Source organism: Cynocephalus volans, chromosome 3, assembly GCF_027409185.1.
Source record: "Cynocephalus volans isolate mCynVol1 chromosome 3, mCynVol1.pri, whole genome shotgun sequence".
NCBI classification, from domain to species: Eukaryota; Metazoa; Chordata; class Mammalia; order Dermoptera; family Cynocephalidae; genus Cynocephalus; species Cynocephalus volans.
The window spans coordinates 11385772-11403384 of NC_084462.1; the positions used below are offsets into that span (position 1 = coordinate 11385772).

General features: G+C 38.9%; 1 protein-coding gene across 1 annotated transcript; it reads left to right on the plus strand.

Annotated features, from left to right (window-relative positions):
* Positions 1 to 1907: 1907 nt before the first annotated feature.
* On the plus strand, positions 1908 to 14440 carry LOC134371788 (zinc finger protein 470-like). Its single transcript, XM_063088614.1, is given in 7 exon segments — positions 1908 to 1953; positions 2432 to 2495; positions 3231 to 3363; positions 4374 to 4465; positions 10186 to 10312; positions 10479 to 10574; positions 12394 to 14440. Coding segments are annotated over 4 exon segments (2241 nt in total). The 5' UTR covers positions 1908 to 1953; positions 2432 to 2495; positions 3231 to 3363; positions 4374 to 4405; the 3' UTR covers positions 14352 to 14440.
* Positions 14441 to 17613: the final 3173 nt, after the last annotated feature.

Here is a 17613-nt window from a genome sequence, read left to right on the forward strand (position 1 = left end):
ATTAGTCTTCCTTGGAGTGCAAGCATTTGTTATGGAGAATTCTTTGGGTGAACCTCAAAATTATTACTTTTCCCCTCTCCCTGCCCAAAACATTAGGAGATTTCCCCCCAGTCTTCACTGTGAGAATCTGATGAGGTTCTTGGAGGCAAAATACATGAAAATGTAGGGGCCCATTTAAGATTAGGGCCCCAGGAGTTTTTAACTCACAAGTTAGTTCACACTAAGCCTCTAACAATACATCAAAATTACCAATTAAAAGTTCCTACCAGTTTGTGGCTTCAATGGTTTCCGCTTCAGGCAAGCTTATCTTGGCTATGATGTTCTATATTCACCTGTCTCTAGATAAGGGTGGCAGTTTCTTCTGTGTCCTCAATTCTCTGATGAATCTAATCAAAGTTGGTGATTTTCAGTTTGTTAAATGTTTTTCTTGTTGTGAGAATGGGAGTGAAGGATCCCAAGCTCTTTACATGTCAGACCTAAAATAGAAAGTATCAATATCATTTGTGTACAATTCAGATCATCAACCACAAATGTTAGAAACACTAGGATGCCCTTTGAAATTCCCTAGAGAAGACATCTTCACAGCTAGAATTAGCTTCATTATGGAGTCCATGAAGTCTGAAGGAAATTGGATCCAGAAAAGCCAAAGTCTAGATGTGACTGTGTGGCCTTGAGTGATTGAGTATGTCCAGGAGGAGGACTTGATTTTTAGAGTGATGTATGGTGGACCAGTATTTGTCACGCTGTGTCTTTGTTCTCTGGGGCTGCCGTAACAAAATACCACAGAATGAGTGGCTTAAACAACCGACATTTATTTCTCACAGTTCTAGAGGCTGGGAAGTCTAAGATCAAGGTATTGGCAGATTTGGTTCTTGGTGAAGGCCCTCTTATAGAATGGCTTTCATCCTGCTGTGTGCTCACATGGCCTTTTCTTGCTGGATGCCTGAGCACAGAGACCTCTCCTTCTTCCTTTTTTATAAGCGCACTAATCCTGTCATGTGGATCCCACCCTCATGACCTAATCTAAATTCAGTTGCCTCCCAAAGGCTCCATCTCCTAATTGAGGGTTAGGGCTTCAATATATGAATTTTGGAAGGGCAGATTCAGTCCATAATATGCTGTGTCATGCTGAGACTGTTAATGCTAGGTTTATTATTTTTTAACTGAGCACCTACTACGTGCAAAGTCTTTTAGTCACTTAAAATATAACCTTAAACAGGACTGAACCTGTGTGCCTTCACAGAACACTCATTCTAGTGGGGACAGACAAAATGGGGGGTGAGCATAGTAGATTGTATCAGAGAACTATAGGTGGTAGGCATGAAATAAAACAGATTACAGACACACACAAAGTCACAAATCACCACCAGTACACAAACCACGAGGAAAATCCAAGTTCCTTCATTTTTCTCCTATCCCGTAGGCTCCGCCCCCAATTACTCCTCACTAAGCCACGCCCACCCTCAGTCCTGAGAAAGCCACCGCGCCTCCCACAGCGTTCATATGCGGACTCAGTGCGCCTGCCGCACCACGCCTCCTGCGGAAACTCGCCCCCCGCCCCATTCCCCAAGGGCGGACGCGCCTGTGAGCATAGACCAAGTTCTCAGCCTACGGGCCTGGGCGCTTCGACTGCGCACTGCGAACCTGGCTTCGGCTCCCAAAAGCCCCCCAGGGCGTTGTTCGCTTCATGAGCATGACGTGTATTTCTGGGACCCAGATTCGGGGCTGACAGGCTTCCAAAGGGCTACGTTCCGGACCAGGAAACGCCATACGGGAGCAGAGGGCAGTTTCCACCGGTGCCAAGAGGAGCCGATCCTGGCGGTCTCGTCGCGCGACGGGCGGACGCCGCTGCCGTTGCGGACTACATTTCCCAGGGGCTGTTGCGGCGGGAGGACTTCCACTTCCGGCGGGGACTCGAAGTCTGGGCGAGCGCGAGTCTGGCAGGGTGCTGAGGTGAGGCTGGGCGGGCTGGACCCGGGCCCCGGGGAGGCGTCGAGGGGCCAGCGTCCTCGTCCGACCGGGGGGTGGAGGGGACAGGCGAGAATGTGCGCGTGTAGCCTGGAGACTGTGTGACTGTTAGAGCGTCGTATGTGTGAGTGTGGGATGTGGACTGATTGGGAAGACGCAGGTCCGTGTGTGAATGGGGGACTGTGTATGAGAGGAGGCTGGTGGGCCGGACCGGGAGGGCTGTGTGTGACTGTGCGCGTCTCTGCGCTTGCGCGCACTTCCCAGCAGCATGGGAAGGATGGTGTGTGTTGGAATGAGCGAAGGATTTTAAGCGGCTGAGAGCTGGAAGCACCCCTTTCGCCCTCCTTCCCTTGTCCCCCAAGATCAACCGCGTAGCTAGTGTGGGCCAAAGGCCTGGAGTCCTGGGAAGGTGCCCAGGCAGGGGCTGCAGCTAAAGCATTTCTTGCCCGCTCTATCTGGACAGGGCAGAGCTCGGGACATGTCCACAGGACAGCGAAGAGCAGAGACCATGGGGACTCCGGACAGAGGTAAGAGTGACAGATGGCTTGCGTGCAGCTGCAAGAGAGGAAATAGAGGTTTGGGGTTCTGTCCTTCGGGCTCCAAGTGCCGAAATGGAGCACTTTGGAGGAGGATGTCCCTGGCCTCCAAGGCTGGTGGACGTGCTAGTCCAAAGATTTGGAGGATCGCCTTAGGCCACAGTGTGGAGCTGGAATCAGGGAGGGACCTTGATTTGCCCAGAGTTACCTAACCAGACATATGCCCCCTTCCAGAACCTTGGGGTAGTTCCAAGGAACTAGAGGAGAGAACATTCTCCATTATGACATTACCTTTGGGTGTTCTGCTGCTGGTCAAGTAGGACTTCAGCATTTAGCTTTTTACCTGTCAGAGCCTTGTCCCATCTATCCCCTTGGGATGGGAATTGGGAGGAAGGCAAGATTCACAGCATCATCTGGAAATGCTGAGGGATTCCAGCCTTTTCTATGGCTTAGTCACCCTCTACTCAGGGAAAGAAAATATTCCCATTCCTGGAACTTCTCTCTCCTCCCTATTTTCCTGCTCCTGTACTCCCAGTATTTGAAGAGACAGGGAAAATAATTTCTGCTCATAGCCAAATGGTTCTTTGCTTGTTTTACTGCGTGCGATAATAATAGTTAATGTTAATGGGTGTTTACTATGTGACAGATAGAGTTTTAAGACCTTTTGGGAGTATTATCACCAAACCTTACAATATTATGAAGAACTACCTTATCTCCTTTTTATAGGTGAGGACACTAATGTAGAGAGGATAAGTAATCACTAGTAAGTGGAAGAGCCAGGATTCAGACCCAGGACAGGCCGACTCCAGAGTCTCCCTCTATATTGGCTGTCATGTAATCCCCTCAACAACTGCCAGAGGTAGGTATTCTTAACCACTTTTGACTGTTGAAGAAACTGACTCTGGGAGGGTTAAACAACTTCAAGATTTCAGATCCCAAAACCTCTACTGAACAGGTTTGAGTTTGTTTTTGTTTTTGTTTTTTAAACTTTATGACTCTCAGTTCTTATATAAAGTGGAAATGCTGATATTGTATGTTTCATATGACTGTCATAAGGATTAAATGAACTCATACATGTAAAGCACATAGTAAGTGCTCAATAAGTGTTCATTCTTGTTGTAATCATTATAATAATCCTTTGAGAATACAGTGTAGTTTATAGGAAAGAAGCCAGAATTAATTGATACTTTATCCCCTTCCTGATTGAAGAAACTGGGCTCAGGCAGTTCAAGGAACTTCTTCAAAACTATATTTGTTACAAAGCAAAAGGAGAACCAGGGTCTTGTGATAATTTTTTGATCCAGTTACCTGCAAACCACATGGACTCTTTGTTGTAACAAAGGTAATGCCTCTCTCTGGGGAAGATGGCATTCTCCAAGGAATCTGTCTCATAGAATCTTCACAAATCCTGACCATTGACACAGAAGGCATGTTTTCTGTTATTTTGTGGTGTCTGTGTGAGCAAATAACTAGGTAGAGTTAGGCAGACTTAGGTTGGTGATTGGGTTTCCTTATTTACAAGCTGTGTGACTTGTGCAAAAGACTTCACTTCCCACAGCTTGTATGTGTAGCACGGTGACAGTATGCCCTCTTTCTTTAAAGATTATGGAGATTTAAAGAGAGTATTAATATAAGCAGCACACCTAGTACATCTCAGTTGTTAATGAATGGGTGGTGAGAGAGATTATTCTCAGCCTGAAAACCCAGGGCAGAGATAAACCGCAGCTGTAAATTGCAGGTCTCCCAATCAGTGCCTGGACTTGGGGTGGGAGGTGAGGAGTGAGAACAGAGGGAGCTAAATGGAAGAGAGGATTTCTAGGTTGTGATTATTAGAGCTACTCAGTCTCTCACTACTCCCTTGTCCCCCAGCTCTGCCCTCTCAGAATAAAGTCCTTCTTCAAATGAAAAGCCAGGAAGAGGTGGAAATGACAGAAATTGAACTTCTTAAAGCCATGTCCCCGGTAAGTTAGTATTCCTTCTCTCCCCATTAAAATACAGTTTCGCTTTTGAGAATTTGGTAATGTGTGTTTCTTTCTGAAAATTGTCTGCCTAAGAGTTCCATCTTGGGGCTTATTTTCCGTTTCCTTCCTTCTGATGAGTGATAGGGCCAAAGGGACAGATTCAGGCAACTCAGTGCCCTCTCAGAGTTTCCTCTTCTTCCTGCTCAGTGTTTTTCATTCAAGAAATGACCCAATCTGACCCCTTCCCTTGTGCTCAGTCTTTTCATAGACATCTGACAAAGCAGAAGTAGAGTACTTGGAGAAAATTTGAGGGCCATATGTGCCTGGTCCCTTAGTCCCAGTCCTGGCTATCAGAGAGCTTACCGTCTGTTAGAGAAATGAAAAGGCATTAAACACTTATACAGTATAAATGCTGTAGGTGGAGAGTAGACTTACTGGGGAGTAGTGGGGAAGGGCCATTAATAGCACATATGGTACTTTTGGGTGAATTAGATAAAAAGGTATCCCTTCTCTGGACTGGTGAAGCTTTGTGACAGGCCACACAATCTGGCAAGAGGAAGCCTACTTTATTTTAGCTACTTCTTGCCTCCTTAGTGAGGGATTCTTATGCAGGATAACAATCATACTGTTGAAGGGAGGAAGGGTTGGGAAGACTTCACATAGAAAGTGATTCCTGAGTTGCATCTTAAAGAAAGTGGAGGAAATCTGTAGGCACAAGTGGGATGGGTGGTATTCTGGCCAGAGTATGCAAAAGTTTGCCCTCCCCACTTGCCTGTGGAGTCATAGGCATCCTAAAATACCAGGGAATGTTCTACATCCTTTTTTCTTTCTAGGAGGAGTACCATAATCTATTTAATCAGTCCCTTGTTCCATAGGTGAATTGTTGCCAATGTTTTGCTATTTAATAGAGTGTTGCAGTAATCATCCTAGTAATTGAATTTCTGCCCTCATCTCTGATTATTTTCTTTGAATAAATTTCTAGTTTTTTGTTCCTTGTGGTTTAGAGTTTCTCAAACTTACTCTACTCTAGAACATTTTAAATTTTAATATTTTTATGACCAATAGTAGAAGCTTTAAGAGCTATAATTCATGTTCTGATTCAAATAAACTATTAAACTAGTTTCACCAGCAAATTGATTATTATAAGAAATTATCAGATTTGATTCATAAACTTAGAAAATTAATCAAATAAAAAGTAACTTGGAGTAGTTAAATTGTTTTTACTTTCTGTCAAAGATACAAAAAATAACTTATCGCAACATTATGACACCTTTGCTTAGTGCATAAAACATGCACTACCAAGGAACTTGTCTCTTAGAGCATTTAAACATTTAAGACAAAAGCAATATTGTCATTTGTCAGAGGAAAATATTTTAAGACTGACAGAGTCCATACTCTGGTTAGTAACATGGACTCAGGAACCAGACTGCTTAAATACAGATTCTAGCTTCACTACACAAGTATAGAAAGTATATTGCCTGAATTTCAGATACTTAATTTCAGTTTCCGTGGTTGTAAAATGGGGATAATGATGGTCTAATTTATAGGACTGTCATGAGGATTAATGAGTTAATTTAAGCATTTAAGAAAGTACCTGGCATATGGAAAGCACTATGTAAACATTAGCTATGTAAGCTACTATTTACTTACTGTTGAAGAACTAAGTTCTTCATATGTACACACACACACATACATACATATATAAGTTGAAGAACTACAATATATTGTATGTAATGTATGATGCACAAGAAGACTGAACATCAGGATGCTTTTTATTTCTAATGTGTGTTAGTCCATTTTTGTTGCTTATAACACAATACCTGGAGCTGGGTAATTCATAAGAAAATGAAATTTATTGCTTACGGTTTCTGAGGCTGGGAAGTCCAAAGTCCAGGGAATACAATTGGTGAAGGCTTTTTTTGGTAGTGACTTCACTGACAGCAGGGTATCACATTGCAAAACTGTTGGAGCAGAGAGAGCAGAGATAGTTCCTCATGCACTGTCCTTTTAAAGCCATCAGAATGACGCCTGTGACCACATTTTTAATCCATTCACTTCAGCATGATCCTACAGTCTAATCACCTCTTCAAGGCCCCACCTTTCATTTACCATAATAGGATTCCCCACCCTCTTAACAGTCACAGTGGGGGCTAAGTTTCTAATACATAAATCTTGGGGGACATAATTCAAGCTTCAGAGAGTTTTGGAAGGGACGTTATTCAGTCCCCTACACAGTGGAATAATAATTTTAAAAATAATAATGTACACTGATTTTGAGAGGATCTTAGTTCTGGGAAAGATGGACTAAGCTTACTCCACCCTGGCTTTTCCACTGAAAGCTGCTGAAAACCGGGACAGCATGCTTGGAGCAGCAATTTGTGTTCTCTAAAAAGTAGATAGTAGCAAGCAGATTGGGGAAGAAGCCCAAACTGTGATGTGTTTACTGTTGTCTCCCCAGTGTCTCCTAGTATGAGTTCGACAAACCCAAAACCTGGAAGTGGGTATTGGGTGGACAGAGCTGGAGGAGAAGTCTTCTAGTTCTGGCTCAAGGGGTAAGAAAGGAGTCTCCTAATGCTCAGAGGAGAAGAGGGGATATTCTTCTTTTAAAAATTTTTCTGTTTTCTCATGCCACAGCAATGGCAGTAGGGTTCTACTGGGGTCTAACAGTCTAAGGGAGGAGAAATTTATTCTCTGATCAGAGAAGCTATGTTCTCAAGAGGGTGGAGTAAACTCTTATTGCTTCTTTTCTGTTTCTGTCCTCTCTCTGCTTGGCCCAAGGGGTGGATAAAGTCATGGGAAATGTACAGTGGACTGGAATAAATAAGCCCCAGTTATCTGGCCAGAGGTTGGAAGAAGGGAGATCCAGGGAAATGGAAAGTACTGGAGAGATCACAGAAAAGGAAAGGCTTTGTAAATCAACCACGTAAAATTGTTATGAACTCTTACTCCGAGCTGCTCATGCATCTGTCTAACCCTAAAGAGCATACCATAGTCTTTGAGAAGTGACCTGAGGGATAGACCACTGTTCAGGTTTCAGGTTGGCTGTTGGGTGCTGCACAAGCAGGACAGAGATAAATATCACTGCAAAGGCTTTGAAAATGGAACTGATGTTGAAACAACCCACAGAAGGCTGGTTGGAACTTGCAGCCAAAACAAAATAACTGCATTCTCTATAGGATTTAACTGAGAGACAGAGTCTCATAACATAATATTCAAAATGTCCATAATACAATCTAAAATTACTCATCTTACAAAAAACCAAGAAAATCTCAGTTCACAGGGGAAAAGACAACAGATACTAACGTCATTATTACACAAATATTGGAATTATCTGATAAACATTTTAAAGCAGCTATTATAAAATGCTCCAACAAGTAAGATAAAACACTCTTGAAACAAAAGGAGAGACAGAAATTCTTAGCAAAGAAATAGAAAATATAAACAAGATGTGAAAAATATAACCACAATAAACTCACTAGATGGGCTTAATGGGAGAATGGAGATGATAGAGGAACAAGTTAGTGAACTTGAAGATAAGTAGAAATTAATATGAACGACAAAAAAATTGTTAAACAGAGCCTCTAGGCCTTGTGGGATAGTACAAAAATGGCTGACATTTTAATCATTGGAGTTGCAAAAGGAGAGAGAAAGTAGAGTGTAAAAAAAAATTTGAAGAAACAATGGCTGAAAATTTCTCAGCTTTAGTGAAATGTATAAACCTGTAGATCCATGAAGCTCAAGCAAACCCCAACATGATAAACTCAAATAAATCCCTGTCTGGAAACTTCATAATCAAACTGCTGAAAACTAAAGAAAAAGAAAAAAATTTATAAAAGCAGCCAGAGAAAAATGATGTGTAACATATAGGACAACATTGATTTCAATGATCAGATTTCTTATCAGAAACCACAGGAGCCAGAGGAGGTATAACACATTTTTACAAGTGCTTAAAGAAAAGAACTGTCAACCTATAATTCATGACCAATGAAAATAGCCTTCAGGAGTGAAGATAAAGTTTTTCATACTAAGGAAAACTAAGGGAACTTATTGCCAGAATTCTAAAAGAATTGCTAAAGGAAGTTCTTCAGATAGCAGTTATACCATAAGGGAACTTGGAACATCCGGAATGAAGGAAGTTCAACAGAAATGGTAAATATTGTATGTAAATACAATAGACTGTTCCTTCGAGTTCTTTAAAATATTTTCAATGGTCGAAAACAAAACTAATAGCTTAGACTTACTGAACAGAACAGTATTGGAACACAGGTGGGGGATTCCGAGCCATGTCTTAACTACTGTGGTAGACAGATGCTCCTCAACTTACAATGATGTTCTGATAAACGTTGTTAAGTTCAAAAGTTGTCAGTCAAACCATTGTGAAGTCCACATGCTTCTTGACTTACAGTGGGGTTACATCCCGGTAAACTCATTGTAAGTCAAAAATATTTAATAAATACCCTGGTAAACCCATTGTAAAGTTGAAAAATCATCTAGTCAAACCATCCTTACCTCCAGATGTTTCTTGACTTATGATGGAGTCCTTACGTCCCAGTAAACCCATCGTAAAGTTGAAATATCCTAAGTAAAACAATTGTAAGTCAGAGACCATCTGTACTGCAATTAGATAAAATAAAATATAAGAACTTTTATTGTAGTATTAAACCAAATGTTTCATCCGTTCATTTCGGCTGGCCTCTTCTCTCCCTTGTTTCCCTTATCTCCTTCTTCATCATTATTATAGGTAACAATTATTGAGTAATTACCTAGTGCCAGGCACTTTATGTCTTTTTCTTCATTTAATTCTCACAGTGCTACTATGAGGTATTAAAATTATTCCCATTTTCAGATCGGAAAACTGAGGCACAGGGGAGTTAGGTAACTTGGCCAAGATCACCCACCTGGTTAGTACCAGAGTCTGAATGCCTTAGAGTAATGTGACCTTTGTTTTGGTTTTATTTACAACAGGTATTTATTGAAAACTCTTAATGTTGATATAAGTGAAATCACAAAATAAATTGAAAACCCACCAGCAATTGTGGAGTGGATGGTTGTCATCACTTGCTGGTTGGTTAGGAAATACAGATCATGCAATAATCACATCACATGATCTGTCTTGACACTTCTCAGGAGATTATCAAAAAACAACTTTTCAAATGTGTTCTTCTGTCATAATACAAATATATTTTTATCTCAAAAGAAAAGAATATTGCTAGGTGTTCTTTTTTTTTTTCTTTCTTTCATTTTTTAGGCAACTTTTAACATCTCAAGATTTCTTAGAACATATTGTGAGGACTGAAATCATGTTCGTCAGGTCAGCATCCTTCCTTGAAACTTTCCCTCACAGTCCCAGAGCTCTTTAATTTCGACATGTAGAGAAGCAATCCATCTCCTAATGTAAATAATATAATTTAGCACTTGATTATATCCTGGTTTGAATGTAGTCAACATTTTTTAATGTGAGAATGTATTCTCACTACCATGGAATTGTAAATATTCAAAGAGCAGAGAGTATCTCTCATTTAATCTTTTCCCCAATATGTATAGTATTGCTAGGCAGAAATGTTGTCCGGTTACTACCTGACCTGGAACGTTTAGACTCTCAGTGCAATTACTTATGCACAAAGTTTGTATCTCAAAGTAAAAACAGCAATAACCCTTTACCCTAGAGCCACATAGGGGCATGAAAACTGATTGAGCAAGATTATTTTTTGCCATTTTAGGGTTCAGTTACATTCACAGATGTTGCCATAGACTTTTCCCAAGATGAGTGGGAATGGCTGAATTGTGCTCAAAGGAGTTTGTACAGGAAGGTGATGTTGGAGAACTACAGAAACCTTGTTTCAGTGGGTAAGAGTATCTTCTTCCTTCTCCCTCCCCATGACTCAGTAGTCTTTTGTGTCTTTATCAACATTTTCTTACAATGTCTCTCTTCTTTCAAGACCATTTGGACTGAGTTATAGCTCTTGAATACCTATGGCATGGCCAATTTTTCTATCTTTTCTTATAAATGCAGGTCTTTGCATTTCTAAACCAGATGTGATCTCCTTATTGGAGGAAGAGAAAGAGCCCTGGGTGATGAAAGGAAAGATGACAAGAGGCCTGTGCCCAGGTGAGTGCAGGATAACTAGAGATGAAGAAACTATTCTCAAGATATTTCTTCTCTCTGATATTTGTTGGAAAACATCTCTCAAACTTCCTTCTGAATTAAAACTTGTTCTAACACCAGTTTATGAATGTTCCTTCTCTTTTCCACTGGAATGACATACCACCTTTAACTTTACTGATTTCCTGTATGTAGCAAGGTCTGTTTCTGAACTCTTGTTCCACTGATGTTTACCTAGTTCTACTCAAGTACCATATTGTTATGATCATCCCAGACTTTGAACATTTTTGAATTCTTTAATCAAATGTGTTTAGTTTTTAAAAATGATTTAAATATTTTCCTTTCTTTAAAAGGGCGAGTTTATTGTGTTAAAATGCATGATAGCTATGTTCTTCCCTCTACCTGTTATTATTTTTCTCTTTGGTGTTTCTTTTGTTATTTATTCTTGCTTTGTTGTTTATTATGTCTGTTTTTTCTTTATTTCCCCTTTATGCCATCCCACCTCACCCCTTTAATGAGAAAGGTTTTTAGTTCTATAAATTGTGGAACTAAACTTCATGTCTTTATATATTTTAAAATCTGTACTTTAAAATTCATCATCTTGAAATTTATAAAATTGTCTTTTGATACCCATATGAAAAATGAAGAAATTAGCTCATGAATATTACCTCCTTCCTATTTGTCCATCATTTTCCTACCTATATTGTACTCACTGCGATTTTTTTGCCCAGTTTATTTTCATCAAAAAAAATTTTTTCTTAGTTCCTCACCTTGCTTCAGAGGTATTTTTCCAGTTTAGAAAGCTAGATGCGACTATGGATATATATTGCAAGAAAATAAGCCTCAAGCGAGGTGGTCACAGTTTACTCCATGGCCTGTGTGTGGCCATTTTCTGCTTTCAGTTCTCATAGTTTCAAGAAGAGGATTGTTGGTAGGTCACTTGCGGCCCTATGTACGTTAACAAATAAGAAATAATTAAATAAGCACCCAATTCAAGATATGAGAAAAAGAATAAAATGAATCTAAGGAAAACCAAAATAAATTATATATGGTGATTATACTTCTAGAGATAAATGTAAGAATAAATGAATTAGAAAACAAATCTAATGAAGATAAATATGTGCTTTTGTTAGAAAACCAATAAAATATATAGACTATGGGCAAATGAGAGAAAACATAAAAAAGAGATAATGATAAGTAACCACAGGTGGGTAAGAACCTAGAAGAATGGTTTGAATCTATTTCTCTCAACTCTCTCTAAATAATTTGAAACCCTGTATGAAATGGATGATACTCTAGGAGAATATAAAAATGTAAATTACTGTAACTGACAGCAGAAACTTAAACAGACCAGTTACTGTTGAAAAATATAGAAAGTTGTCTATGAACTGCCTCCCGCAAATCCACAAAACCAAATAGTTTCATAAATCAACTCTATAAAACCTTTAAGGGAAAATATCACCAACATTGTTTAAAATATTCCTAGATAGAGAATGAGAAGGAGAGCTTAAAAAAAACTTGTTTACAATGACAGAATAACATTTGATACTAGTATCTACCAAAATAGCAAAAAGAAAAAGGAAATTAAGACATCTCAATTATGACTATTGGTGCAAAGTCTTAAATAAAATATCATATTAAAATAATATCATGGCCAATGAAGGTTTATTCCAGGAATGCAAGGATGGTTGCATCACCTAATCTGTGAAAAACATGTACCTTTTGTGGACTTCAATAATTATTTCATGCACGTGGTTTCATTTTGGAAGTTTCTGTTCTTCTAGCATTTAATAAAGGAGACATTTGCTTTCTTAATATCTTTCAGACTTGGAGTATATGTGGGTGACCAAGGAATTATCTCCAAACCAGGGTGTTTATGAAGAAAAATTATCCCAGGCAATAATAATGGAAAGACTTACAAGCTGTGACCTTGAATGTTCCACATTAGAGGAAAACTGGAAATGTGAAGGCCTGTTTGAGAGGGAGCTGGTAAGGCAGAAGACAAATTTTAGGCAAGACACAATCACTCATATAGATACCCTTATTGAGAAAAGAGACCACTCTAACAAATGTGGGATAGTTTTCCCACTGAATACATTATCTTATATAAAACAGGTTTTTCCCATTGAAAAGAGAATATATAATTTTGATACAGATACAGAAAGTTTACAAACACATTCAGTTATTAAAAAACACAAGCAAGTCTATGAAGAAAAGAAACTTTTAAAATGTAATGACTGTGAGAAAATGTTCAGCAAAATCTCAACCCTTACTCTTCATCAAAGAATTCATACCGGAGAGAAACCCTATGAATGTATTGAATGTGGGAAGGCCTTTAGCCAGAGTGCCCATCTTGCTCAACATCAGAGAATACACACAGGTGAAAAACCCTTTGAATGTACTGAATGTGGGAAAGCCTTCAGTCAGAATGCTCATCTTATTCAACATCAGAGAGTTCATACTGGAGAAAAACCTTATCAATGTAAGCAGTGTAATAAAGCCTTCAGCCAGCTTGCACACCTTGCTCAACATCAGAGGGTTCATACTGGAGAGAAACCTTATGAATGTACTGAATGCAGTAAGGCTTTTAGTGTTTGTTCATCCCTAGCTCATCATCGAAGGATTCACACTGGTAAAAGGCCCTATGAATGTATTGACTGTGGGAAAGCTTTCAGGCAGAATGCTTCTCTCATACGTCATCGGCGATATTACCATACTGGTGAGAAACCTTTTGATTGTATTGATTGTGGGAAAGCTTTCACTGATCACGTAGGACTTATTCAGCATAAGAGAATTCATACTGGAGAGAGACCTTACAAATGTAACATGTGTGGGAAGGCTTTTAGACATGGCTCATCCCTAACAGTACATCAGAGAATTCACACAGGAGAGAAACCTTATGAATGTAATATCTGTGAGAAAGCCTTTAGCCATCGTGGCTCACTTACTCTGCATCAAAGAGTTCATACTGGAGAGAAACCCTATGCATGTAAGGAGTGTGGGAAAGCTTTTCGACAGAGCTCACACCTCGCTCATCATCAGAGAATTCATACTGGAGAGAAACCTTATGAATGCAAGGAGTGCAGCAAAACCTTCAGCCAAAATGCACACCTTGCACAGCATCAGAGAATTCATACTGGAGAGAAACCTTATGAATGCAAGGAGTGCAGCAAAACCTTCAGCCAAAATGCACATCTTGTGCAGCATCAGAAAATGCACACTGGAGAGAAACCTTATGAATGTAAAGAATGTGATAAGGCTTTTGGTCAGATTGCACACCTTGTGCAACACCAGAGAGTTCATACTGGTGAGAAACCTTATGAATGTACCGAGTGTGGGAAAGCCTTTAGTGGTGGCTCCTACCTTGTTCAACATCAGAGACTCCACACTGGCAAAAGGCCTTATGAATGTCTTGAATGTGGGAAGGTGTTCATGCAGAGGGTATCCCTTATTTGTCATCAAAGATGTCATACTGGTGAGAAACCTTATGAATGTAATGTTTGTGGGAAAGCCTTTAGCCATCGTAAATCCCTTACTCTACATCAGAGAGTTCATACAGGAGAGAAACCTTATGAGTGTAAGGAATGTAGCAAAGCCTTCAGCCAGATTGCCCATCTTACACTACATAAGAGAATTCATACTGGAGAAAGTCCCTATGAATGTAAAGACTGTGGAAAAGCCTTCAGGCAAAGTGTGCATCTTGCTCATCATCAGTGAATTCATACTGGAGAGTCATTCTCAATTATTCCCTCCTCCTTACTTCCATATCACCAAATCCTGTAGATTGAATCTTCTGAATGTAGAATTCATCCACTTTTTCCTAGTCCATATCCTGTCATCATAGTCCGAGATGCAACCATCTCATTTGGATTTCTGCAGTAGTGTACCTATTGTGCTTCTTGCTCCTTTCAAGAGCATTTTAACACTTTAGTCAGCATAATCTTTTAAAAATAAAAATATATATCTTGTTACTTTTCCATTTAAAACACTTGCATTGAAAAATAGATAAATCATTTCAAGGGTAAAATACACAATTTGGCATATACTTAGTGCTAAATAAATGCTAGTCATTAAGGTAAAGGTTTTCATGAACAGTCTCATTCAGCTACAAGTAAAATGAACCAGTAGGTCAAGACTAAGAAATCTACAGACTTTACCACAGACAGAAGACTCTTCACTTTCCCAGTGGGTAGGCAAGATGCACACTCAGAATGGAAAGATTTATGATGCACAAGGTAACATGGTGGCTTACTACTCCTTCTGTATAAGGACATGCAGCATTACTGATGAGGAACTCTCAACTCACCTGACACTTAAAATAAACAAATTAGAACAAAAACATTTGGCAGAATGTAGGACTAGCCAGGGGGTAGTATTAAAATTAACTAATAAGCTAGAAAAATTAATAGACATGAAATAAACTGAAAAGTGTAGTTCAACACATTGACCTTTGAAAAAGCAACACAGACAATTTCTGTTGTATTATAAATTATTCTACAGCTTTTTAAAAAAATGCAATAAAACTTCCCATCTTATTCCATGAGATTAATAAGACATACCAAAACAGAAAAACATTAACTGCAATTAGCTTATAAATGTAGATGTTAAAACTTAATTTTAAAATATTAAAGGAAGGCTAGACATTTCTCTGTATAAAAAGACTCAGTCTGGTAAAGATATTTCTCCATAAGTTAAATGTGTGGTTTATTGATCTTCTTATAAAAACCCCAATATACTTTTAGGTTGACAAGCTGATTCTGACCATTTATGGTCAGAATTCCTGGTTATAGCAAGGCATGTAGTTTACATTGGGAATGTAGTACTAATTTAATTAATATTATCTGAGCATTTACTAATATGCCAGATCCTGTTTTAGTTGCTGAGAATTCAGCAGTATACAAAATGGACAAAAATTTTTGCCTCATAGATCTAGTGGGAGAAGAAAAAGTAAAACTTAAATATGTACTACTTGGATGTGATAAGTATATGATATGTACCATAAAGAGAAATGAATATAGTAAGGTGGCGCTACCTTATGATCCCCAGAGGGGATTAGAGGCAAAGGATGAGGGAAGAACTGGAGGTACCTGTCGGACACAGAGCATAATGAGAATTGTCACAGTAGTCTCAAGGCAGATATTTATGATGTTTTGAGTGTTGAAGAGCAAATTGAGGGTTTAACAAGGATCATGAGAGTTTGGTTCACTCTTAAAAATAGTGATTTTAGAGGTTGGTGGAAGGGTACTTTTTTGGTAATAGCTTAATTGAGATATAACTCATATCATACAATTCTGGAAAAGACCATCTATCCCCTAGCCTCTGTGCCTTCATCAGCAGAAGTGAGGAGGGAGCCCCAAAGTTCCACTTAAAGGGTATGATTCAGGCTTTCAGTATATTCACAGAGTTGTGCAACCATCACCACAGTCAATTTTAGAACATTTTAATTACCCTAAAAAGAAATCTCATGTTCTTTAGTAGTTACCCTCACCCCTGGAGCGGTACTTTTATTGGGGCACCCAGAGCTCTTGGATTCTATCTTGATGGCTTCCTATGGCAGTGTAGAGGGCCATGTCAGGGGAGCTCTTATCCAGAGCACATAACTGCTAGAAAATGGAGCTTTTGGGCTCCCTCTTCAGTTCTGCTGATTGAATCATAGAGGCTAGGGGATGGGCAGTCTTATCCAGAGCATATGGACTTTTAGTCTCCCCTTATATATGAAAAGGATTTTTTGTTGCAGTAGGGAAAAGATGGATTGATCAAATGGCATTGGGATACTTAGTCACTGGAAAAACATAGAGCTGAAACTTGCACGCTACTGAAGGCTTATAATATTAAAGATCTAAAGGTAAAATATTAAAGTACAGGAAAAACAGAATAATATGTCTATATGTCAATACCTTGGTTTAAGACAGGCCTTAGGCATTACGTATAACACAGGAATTGATAATAGGCTATATAAAATGTATGTGGTGGGAAACATCATAGTCAATAGACAAATGGGAAACTGAAAGAAAACGTTTGCAACAAATATAGCAAAGGATCATAATCTCTGACATTCAAGTACTGCTATAAGTCAGAAATAGTAACATCTACAATTCAGAGAAAACTGGACAAAGCTAATGGCCAGTTCACAGAAGATGAAATAAAAGCAGTTAATGAAAGTTACCCAATATCGCTAGTAATCAAGGAAATGCAGATTAAAGTGACCATATACTTTTCCCCAAAAGATTGATTTTAAATTGTAGAAGAGTGATAATATCTAGTATTAGTGAATGTGTAGGAAACAAGACAGTTGCATTGTTTGATATATTGCTGTATGTATATACTATTTGAAACCAAAGTGTACAAACGTAGGTAAATATATAATGGCAAAAAGAAAAATTTTTTTAATAAAGTATTAAAAACAGCCTAAGTGCCCATCAATTAGTGTAATGAATAAATTATGTATTCATTTAATAGAATTTATGCAGCAATTGAAAAAATAAATATAAATATGTATATAGCCATAGAAAGACAGCTGTGTTATACTAAGTGAAAAGAAACTGCAGACCTGTGTTGTAGTGTAAACTCATAACTGTAATATCAAAAATGAAAATTAAAATATATATTATAGTAGGCATCTGTTTTTCTCTGCCCAGTTTTGCCTCCTTTTTTAATCTTTACTATCTCATCCTCTTTTTTGAGTAACTGGCCACACCCTATCATGTGGTTCTGATGGACCTGGCCAATCAGATTATCTCTGGAGTTTGAAAGGCAGTTGGATCTGTGTCATCCAGTGGCAGCTCCTTAACAGATGATGCAAGTGTTCTTGTGGTTGTGATCTTTGGAGCCATCCTGGTTTTTGTGCTTTCTCAGAATATAATTCCTCAAACTGCCTGTTATCCTTCATTTTTGGCTTCTATTGATCAGTTGCTTGCAATGAGAAAAACTTAACCACTGTAGAGTTTAGTATGAAGATTAGGTAATAGGCAGTAGAATCTTCGGAAAATCTGAGGTATTGGGTTCGGTTTTGGGGTTATATGGGGCAAGTAACTTGTTTATTTTG